Source organism: Pyxicephalus adspersus, chromosome 3, assembly GCF_032062135.1.
Source record: "Pyxicephalus adspersus chromosome 3, UCB_Pads_2.0, whole genome shotgun sequence".
Taxonomy (NCBI): Eukaryota; Metazoa; Chordata; class Amphibia; order Anura; family Pyxicephalidae; genus Pyxicephalus; species Pyxicephalus adspersus.
The window spans coordinates 36,357,588-36,368,038 of record NC_092860.1 but is presented as its reverse complement, the minus strand read 5'-3'; the positions used below and the strand labels follow the sequence as shown (position 1 = coordinate 36,368,038).

Genomic DNA, 10,451 nt, shown 5'->3' with positions numbered 1-10,451 from the left:
GCATGTGTAGCTGCACAGGAGCCCCAGAAAGTCCTCAGCCAGCAGGGGCCCCTTCAGCAACTGCAGCCTGTCCATTGACAGCTCACGTTGCAAGCTGTACACTGAGGCTACTTTCTGCCAGCTGCCAACTGGGGACTGTTGTCCCGCTGTTGTCTACGTCTGCCACTGACAGGGAGATTCTTGTTATAGGAATATTTTGGGTGTCTTAGAATGTTCATGACAGAGTAGAGTAGTGTGTAAAATCATTGCGATGCAAAATTCAGAGTACCAGTGCAGCATAGTCCACCAAAGCTTCAATGAGAAGAGGTAGGCAATTAACATAAATGAACATCCATTACCTGTGTACTTATCATATGATGTGTAACTCCGGGGAAATGTATGTACAGTTTAAATGGGGAAAGAGTTGAAGACTCTGCTAATTTTTAATTACTGTATTGATCTCTATTGAGTAGAATAGGCGGAATCAGAAATCAGCAGCAACTACCACTGTTTAAATTGCCTGCTACTAGCTGTGCATACAGTTTTTAATTATATACCTGATAAGACTAAATAAAATACAAATTAATTTTAAATGAAAATGCACATAATGTACAGTACAGTACAATGACACATATTTTTGAAATGTCTTTCCAGACCATTTGCAGGCACTTTTCTAGCCTTAGGATACATTTAAAAAGTTACCATAGTGCAGCAGTCGCCAACCGGTGGTCCGCGAGAAACTTTTGGTGGTCGGCAGGTCTGGCCAGTGCGCCTCCCAGCGGGGTCAGATAGGTGGAGCTCACCAGCCAGAGCCACGGACCATGTCACCTGTATGGATTGCAGGCTCAGGGCGGTGGGTGGGTTGTGTCTCTGGACACAACCCACCCAACCTCCCGTCACAGGCTCAGACTTGGGATGGGAGAGTGGGCGGGTCTTGGCACCATGACCTGACTCTGGGGGAAGTTTCTTCCCCTTTGAGTGATGCACAGCTCCCCGTGTATGCGCAGTCCGCAGTCCATGCATTTGGTGGTCCGATAAGGTTGGCGACCACTGCTATAGTGGACATGGATGACATCCCAGCTATCTATCCTACCCAAATGACATGCATCCCACTCTTCCAGAAACAGACTGATCACCCAGTTATAAAACTCCGGTACACCAAAACAAATGGAATTTTACAACTGAAGATCTGATGGCCTCCATAAAAATATACTGGGGATAAATACATATTGACGTGGTCCTTACAATTACAATTTAGGACTACTAGCCTTTTTCTAGGAACAATAGCACCTGACCACACCCATCAAAATTTATGTTGGATATCTAATTCTCCATAGCTTTCTGGGAAGTTCTGAACTCTGTGGTACCCTAAAGGTATCTTCCCATGCTACTACTTTATGTACTAATCTCATAAATGAGCCTGTACAATTTTAAATACATACACTTAGATAGACTAAAATCTATTTTATATGAGGTTGAGTATATAGTAACAGTCTAAACTACAATTAATAATAATACATTTAAAAAAAAAATTAGTGCCAACATACTAGGCAGCGCTGTACATTAAATAGGGGATACAAATGACCGCCTGATACAAACAATGACATAGGAGGAGGAGAGGACCCTTCTAGAAGTCATTTAGTCATTTGAAAGGCAGAAGTACCTCCTAAAGTTGTCAGAAACACACCCTCAGAAAACCAACAACATGCTGCAAACACCAATGTCATCTTCTCAGGTTGCCCTGGCATCTTAGCACCCAGTAGTTTGGCATAATCCCTGTCCATGGTGCTGAGTTAACTGAGGGTAATGGAATATACATATGTACATGTGCCTCAGTTTAGTCCTCATTAATTGTAAATATTTGCACATCTTCCTAAGTTTTTTTGTGTGGCAGGTACTCAGAACATTTAACACTGAATAACATTGCTCTTGTCTATTTTTGCTAGCCAAGGGCATATAAGTGGATACCATGTCATAAATCAAGCACAAATATGAACACCATGTTTATAAAACAGGGAATCTGATATTCCCTCAAACATTTCCTTGTGGATAACTGGAGGACAATACAGTTTCAACACTTTATTAGATCACTGCCTCCGGCACAGGATTTCGGCCGCCCACTAGGTACTCTAGAGAGTTTATGTGTCAATGGCGATCCCTTAAGAGGAGTTCTTTCTCATACATACAAATTACAACTAACAACTCAGGAAACCTCAATACCATATTTTATTGCTAAATGGGAAAGAGACCTTGGAGTTAAATTTACCCAAGAACAAATAGAGTGTATGTTATATTACGGACATAGAGCCTCTATTAGTAATCGTTATCAGGAGACTAATTACAAAGTGCTTACCAGGTGGTATAGAACCCCCGATCGGCTGGCAAAACTCTTTCAACACACTAGCTCAGACTGTTGGCGATGTGGACAACACGTTGGGACGTTGTTGCATATATTTTGGAACTGTCCTAGTTTAGTATCGTTCTGGGCGGCTGTTGCTGATATTGTGCTAAAGCTGACAGAAGTGTCGATAAGGGATAAACCAGAGCTTGTTTTGCTTCATGTATCAGCAATGTCGAGGAAATGCTATAAAAGGTCGCTGCTGCGACATTTGTTGAATGCAGCCAAGGCTTGCATCCCCCCCCTATGGAGACAAACTGCTCCACCTACTGTGCAGCAATGGTTGACCAGGGTAAATGATATTCAATACATGGAGGAGCTTATGAGTGCAGGAGACCGTTCAGCACGCAGACCTATACGTACCTGGTATTATTGGGACGAATTTAAGACCACTGCAGATTATTTGCGGCTGCTTCGCCCACTACCGTGAGCATACAGCGCCTCCACTGTGCACCAATCCCTACTCCCACTACCCTCCTTTCTGTTTATATCCCTATACAGCACCCCCCCCCCTCCCTTTTTACTTCTCCTCTCCTTTTTCTCTCTTTCTTTTCTCTCTTTTCCTATACTTTTTAATATAAAATCAGCGACCAATGAAACCTAATGGTAGATTGCTTACTGGTATAACGGAAATGTTTTTATGTACGTATACAATTTGTTTCTCTTTTCCATTTATCATTACATGGCATGCTATATGTTCTCTCAAGTTGCTAGATATGACTATTTCTGTAAAATTGTATGCCTTTTCACGCTTTTATTTGCTTTTGCCATCTGTATACACTGGTTTGAGTTTTGTAATTGTCTGTTTTTATTGGTTGCTAATAAAAAATAAATTAAAAAAAAAAAAACATTTCCTTGTGAGAATCAACTACTGCCATTAAAACACAAGGACCTTGAAGATTCCCACAGGGAATGTTGGAGGTAATGTCAGATTCCCTGTTTAATAAATAGAGCCCTAAGAGTAAACATACTGCATAACTAAAAAACGATGAACATGCTTAGCAACTCAGATAGGTCCATTTATAAATCAGTGAAATTGACATTCATTGAAACATTCCCTGGTGGACAATCCCTCTTAGATCGTAAACTCTTCTGAGCAGGGTCCTCTCCTCCTGAGTCACTTTCAGTACCTGTCTGTCATTTGCTACCCCTATTTAATATACAGTGCTGCACAATATGTTGGCTGTATACAAATACTGTTTATTAATAATACTAATAAAAGTATATATGTTTCAACGGCAGTAAATTATTCTGCACCAGGGAAGGTTTCAGGAAATGTTAGATTCGCTGCTTTATATATAGACTCCAAATATTCTGAAACAGGTGAGGATTAATCATGCAACTCTTTTCGAACTCCAAATTCTGCATAAGTACTTTTGTAACTTTTTAACGTTTGTATTTTTTTACTTTTATATTTGTAACTGTTGTAAAAACTTTTGTATTTATGGTAACCTATCAGATACTTTTCAATTCAGGCATATGAGAGACGGCAATTGTCTTGGAGTTGAATTAACTGACTAAAATGTGATGATTCAGTGAATCAGTGCTGTGCTGAGTCCACACTCATGTGTGCTCATCCTGGCATGAGCTCAAAAGTCTTCGTCATTTACAGACTGCAGTGGGCAGGTGCCAGGAAACATGTACTGTGGGTGACATCATTTTCCTTGGCCCCAATGCAGCAGTGCCTTAAATGTCCTTTTTATTACCACTATCAGTCCCAGACCCAGAGCTTCTGACTGATTACCTCAGTGTACACCCAATGAGTGGGAGTAATTAGGGGGGACAGTGATAGTAAGGTGGGGTAGGGTGTACCCCTATGTAGCACTACCCCTGTTCTTGAGGACAAAATTTATAGCAGCAGTCGCCAACCTTTCGGACCTCACAAACCACTAAATTCACAATTTTAAATCCTGTGGACTATTAATATGAATTTTTTTAAAAAAGATAAATATATTTGTAAAATAATGATCTTCCTAACGGTGCCGGACAAGGACTGTGGAGGCTCTGATTCATTGATCAGCTCACGGCTAATTGAAGTATTACTATTGTTAGTATTAGCATTAGTTGCATTATAATAATACTCATTATATCATTATAATGGTATTACTAAAGAAATGCAAAATATTTGTTTGCTTTTTCTCACTCATTATGGGTTTATTTCATTCGAATCTAAGACTAAACAAAAATTATAGTTATTAAAGTCAAACTATTTGATGCCATTAAATATAACATTTCAAGAAAATACACAGTTAAGGTCGTACTTACCTAAAAGAGCATCTGAGAAATAAATGAATTAAACAATTGGATGAGAATCGGTATTCGAAGAGTGGGTTGTTGTAATGGTGGAAACAATACTGAAGCGTAAGGCTTGGCAACGGTTGTCTCATACAGCTTAATACTATACTGACGTCACACTGCGCCTCCCTTGTTTTTCGGTCTCTAGTACAGTTTGTGAAGGCAAAAATTGTCATTCAGAATATAAGAATTTATTAAATTATTATTTTTATTTTATTAGTAAATCATAAAAATTGCAAATAATGTCCAAATTTCCCTGTGGACCTTCAAAATTTTCTCACAGACCACCAGTGGTCTACGGTCGGCGACAACTGATTTATAGCATATTATGTCCTTGCAAGCAAGATGGAAAACTGTTAAGCTGCGTACACACTTGCAATTGTTGTCGTTGGAAAGGATCTTTCACGATCCTTTCCAACGACAAGGGAGTGCACGATGCGTGAACGGTGCTGTACATACAGCACCGTTCTGCTCTATGGAGAGGGGAGGGGGAGAGCGACGGAGCGGCACCCTGCTGCGCGCTCTCCCCTTCCCTTTCATTAGGATCGGCTGTCGTCCATCGTCCGTGGATCCGGCAGGTCGGTCGTCCGGACGATGGACGACACCGACTGTACACACGGCAGATTTTCGCCCGATAATTGGCCGATGCCGATTATCGTGCGATAAAAATCTGACGTGTGTACGTAGCTTTACTGTGCAAATCCATGCAGCAAACTTGGATAAGCCATAATTTCTGCTGACATAGACCCAGGAATTCATAAGCTAACCAAACATTGCTTTTATCTGCCAAATTTTGCTTTATTATAATTTTAATATTATGTGCTAACAGTGAAGCAGATAGGCATAATAAAAGACCAGTTCTGTGTCCTACTCCCTACTGCTGTTAGGGGCCTGTGTTGGGGGAATGTCATAAAGAGGAATGTTAGGAAAAGTAGGGAGGAATATAAATTCTTAGTTTTAACAAAGAGAATAATATAGTGTTACTAGTCCTAAACTATAGAAGACAGGCATTTTAACAAACATTCCACAATGAAGGTTACAACTAAGTCTTGTTTCTGGAGTAACACACACATTCACAATATTAAATTAGAGAATAATTTAAAACTTTGCAGTAAATTTAAATATTTTAGGGCTTGGGAAAGTGACACCAATCAAAAAGTCATATTCTATACACACTTTGCACCCAGCATGCAGCTTTGTGTTCTACTTTTTAGGAATTAACCCCCCACTTCTGCTATCTACCAGCATTACCAATGTAATAAAAAATCAACAACAGCCAGTAGTTTTATCAGTGACCACCACCTTAAGGCACCAATTTACAGCTATAATTATGACCTTTAAAAGATGGTACATGATGCCAAGCTGTTCTGATCTCAGGTAAAAAGCTATGATCTGCTGAATTTCTGAATGTAAAACTGGACCAATAAGCTGACTCAATGTGCCATTCACCTTCACATTTCCTATTGGAAAGCATACATATTATGTGGCATTAAAATAACTTTTTATCATTTTTTTACATTTGGATAGATTACCTTTTCCTGCCATCTTTTGTGAAGTAATATTAATAGATCCTTCCATCCTCTGATCTCAGATTTCTATCTATTGTGCCTGCATGCCACAGGTTTCCAATATAAACAGGTTTCCACCACATTCAGTGAAACACCCTCCACATACTGATGCCCAGGCTGGGCCTGCTTTGATATTACGCCAAGAATATCCTTTGTTTGGTACTCTTGTGTCTCTAAACTTTGATAAAAAAACACGCATTTCCTATTGCTTTAAACTTGTGGTATCCTCCACAGAAATTCTGTTCGGTCCAGAAGTGCGGCTCCATTTCTGAACTAATTGACACCAAGCATAACCCAGCCATGACCAATGCTCCCCGTGGTCCTTTGGTTTACAGGAGCTATAAACATCATAGGGTTTGCCTTCCGTTCCTGGAAGTAGTGGTGGCAGCACACATCACCATGGTATGATGTGTGTCAGTGCTGTCTAATGGCTTGTGGGCTGTAACTGCCACAAATAAACACTTCTAGGACTTCTAAGCATTGTTTTAAACATATACATATATTTGCAATATAAAGTGGATCTAAAGCCCCATTTTCAACTTTAGAGATTCCACTTACAACAGGAATATGTGAGAATGTGAAGAAGCTGACATGCGCATGCGCAGCATTAGGTTTGGTTGCTGAAGAACTCCCACGGGCCTGTGCAGGAGTTAGGCCACCCTGGCGTAGCCAATCAGGGTAGCAGTAGATGGTTGCTGGGCAGAAAATGTAAGAAAGTTGTCTCTTTGCACTTCTGTGTTGCTATTGGAATGCTGTACTTGTAAGTTATCTTGTTTACAAGTGATTGTTACATTCCAAGTATCATTATTTGTTCTTACACTGATAATATCTGTATGTTTTTCAGTGTTTTTATACTGTCATTGTCCTATGAGTACATACTGTAAATAAATAAAATTTCATAAAAAATTATATACATATATGTAGAGAAGAAAAAGAAACAACATGGCAGTAAGGTGAACAGGTACAGGTAAAAATGAGAGGTGAAAGAAATAGGTATGGTAATAGGTAACTAAGAAAATGTATAGAGCACTCTGCTGTATTTGGAGAATTGACTGCCCTAAAGGTTGCTAGAAAAATTTTCTCTGGAGACTGTGGACAGCATTACTATCAAGGCCTTTTCTACGTGTAAGTGTCCCCCCCCCCCCAAATGTTGAGTAGTGCCAGGTTGTGTGGTGTAATAGCCATAGCTATCAGTTCCAATGTCCAGCAGAACTTACAATGGAAATCACATTGCATGTTTCCCTGTACTGCTCTGCATAGGAGGGGATCAGGAAGGAGTAATGGCTCTTGTTTTACAAGGGGACAGGTGAAATAGAGTAGCAAGTAAAATGTGTTTGCTAGCTAACTGCCAAATTTTCTTTATTTAAAGTAACGTTCCTTGGTTGGAACTAAACATCCCCCTCAGTTGACTCTTTTCAGTCTGATGCATAAATTGATGTAGATAGGTAGATGAAGATATACAAAACTAAACTATCATAAGCAACCTCCTACATCCTAAAATATTTTATCCACCCTTTACATTATTGCATTTCTTCTTCTAAAAACCAAGTATAATTATAATAATAAAATAGTAGTAAAGAAAAAAAGCACTTTATGGTTTAACCGATCATCAAATGCTTATTGATGTTTTATACTCACCTGTGGCATGTTCTTTGCTATATACTTTGTACAGATTAGGGCAAACAGGACAACTTCCCAGGGTCCTCGCCTTCTCTAGGGTCACAATTGACAATGAAAGGGGTGCAGGGAGCTGGAATATTGTATTTGGGCTCAATTTTGTCCAGTATATGTCCCTCTCTTCACACATAATAGAAGGTTATGGGCAAATACAAAGGGATCAGGGCTTTTTTAACGCTGCTCCTATTAATACGCTTTTAGGCTGCTGTGGGTAGAAGCTACAATAAAGCGTACCTAAACCTTTTATGTAAAAATTCTGTTTGTTTTTTTTAAAGTGCAACACCTTTAAAAAAAAAAAAAAAAGGGTGCAGCACAGCCCCTAATTCTCGATCGCCTAGAATGGGAGTGCAGAGCCTCCTGGGATACCTACATCACGCATCCTGGGAGGCTGGGCATGCACAGAAGGAGCCTTTTTGTGAAAGGAGAAAAATTTGTGAAAGGATCTCACGTGCGTGGGATCGGCAAGTTTTTTTTCCAACCTACGTCACCCGATCTCGCACCTGAGTCAGGTGATGTAGAATGCAAAAACCAGAAGAAGAGAGGATGGCGGCGCCCAGAGCGCCGTCACAAAGACAGATGCTGGGACGAGGCGGGACCTGATGGAAGACTTCTTCAGGTGGGTCAGACTGCCCTGTGGGATTGAAGGTAAGTGGATATTTTGTGTTTTTGAGTTTAGTTCCTTTTGAAAAGTGAGGTCCCTGGCATGAGGACATGGTAACCTATCAGTGTGATCATACCCTGGATCAAGGCTCACATCTTATAAACCAGGGCCCACACTTTTTTAGCTCGTAAAATGATCTAGCAACAAAGGATTTAGTAACTCCTGTGTGCATGGTAGAGTTTATTTTGAAAGACAGGACTCCGCAATGTACTTGCGTTGCCGTTGCGATCTACCGGTAGATAGCGCTCCACCTGTTGGACCCCTGTTATTAAGCATTGGGAGTGCCTTCCTTCTCCCAGCATATTCTATACAATGTGTTCTGATGACAGATATAAACCTATGCCTTGGCCATATTCGGAGGGCCCCTTACACACAATTTTAGCCCCCATGGAACAGGCCAGGTCTGGTTCTACTAGCACTCCTCCTTTTATCAGCAGCACGTGTTTACCAAGCGGGACGACTGGCTGACAATTATGCAAGCTCCGCATTTTTCCAACGCACGCTAGCTTGTTTCCTCGCACGGGGGCTTGGCATCACGTCAGCCGCTCCGAGCAGGCTGATTGGCTGAGATGGACCTAGTCAGGGGGCGTGGTTATCCTCCTCTGGTACTTCAGTACTAAGTGATCCGCAGGTGTTCTCCACACAGCAAGTTTACTTGTAGGCGGGCGCTGCTCATCCTTCTGCCGGATCTCCCCTCACACAGGATTACTCCATACATTACTTCCAGCATGCAGAGCTGTGCCAAGGCCTGGGGGCTGCTGTGCCGGGCGGTCAGGCTGCAGGGCAGAGCGGTGGGCTGCAATAAGAGGGCTCCATGGGGGCAGCTACAGGGAGCCTGCAGGAATAACAGCACCAGCAGGGTGGCAGCGGCTCTGACTTCACCCAACAGCAACCAGCGCCACATCGAACGCCTCTTCCCCCGGCATGATGACTTCTCCGAGAGACACATTGGTCCGGGGGACAAGGAGAAGAGGGAGATGCTGGGGACCCTCGGGGTAGAGGTGAGTGGAGAATTGTCACTGCTCGCCTTACACACTATCCTGCATAGGAAAGGTGCAAAACAAAGTGTGCTCTAGTATATTACATTAGTGCTTATATATAGGTATATGTTTTATATAATGAAGAATATATATATATATATATATATATATATATATATATATATGGCTTTCTGATTTTATTTTGCCAAAGCAGCTTTCTAAAATGTACCTTTCACCTTATGATTTTCTGCAGCCCCTTTGGACCAACCTCCTGTTTATTTGCTCTATGCTCAGGGCTGCTTCACATCATCAGGGTTGGTTCAGATCATGCCCATGTAATCGGTGCTGGCATGCCCAGTTGTAGTCTCCTCTAGATGCCTTGCTGACCGCAGGAGCATAACTGGAAGTGGGGCAAAGCTTTATCACTTTATTATTACAGGAGGTGTTTGAACAAGAATGGCAGGGGGACTAAGTATGTTTTCAATACAGAAGATATAAAAGAGTTTGTGACATTACACTGAGGTGTATGGGATTGTAGGGATTAGGTGTACACTGGGGCGCATGTATGGGATTGTAGGGATTAGGTGTACACTGGGGCGCATGTATGGGATTGTAGGGGTTAGGTGTACACTGGGGTGCATGTATGGGACTGTAGGGATTAGGTGTACACTGGGGTGCATGTATGGGACTGTAGGGATTGGGTGTACACTGGGGTGTATGTATGGGATTGTAGGGATTGGGTAGACACTGGGGTGCATGTATGGAATTGTAGGGGTTAGATGTTCACTGGGGCGCATGTATGGGATTGTAGGGATAAGGTGTTCACTGGGGTGCATGTATGGGATTGTAGGGATAAGGTGTTCACTGGGGTGCATGTATGGGATTGTAGGGAT

At 41.6% G+C, this 10,451-nt stretch overlaps 1 protein-coding gene across 1 annotated transcript in view; it reads left to right on the top strand.

The window, feature by feature from the left end:
• The first annotated feature begins 9,213 nt into the window (after positions 1–9,213).
• GLDC (glycine decarboxylase) overlaps positions 9,214–10,451 on the top strand; it is a 34,016-nt gene continuing 32,778 nt past the window's right edge. Inside the window, exon 1 of the mRNA XM_072404233.1 lies at positions 9,214–9,579. Within this exon, the coding sequence (XP_072260334.1) occupies positions 9,307–9,579 (273 nt within the window). The 5' untranslated portion in view covers positions 9,214–9,306. The remainder of the gene's footprint in view (positions 9,580–10,451) is intronic.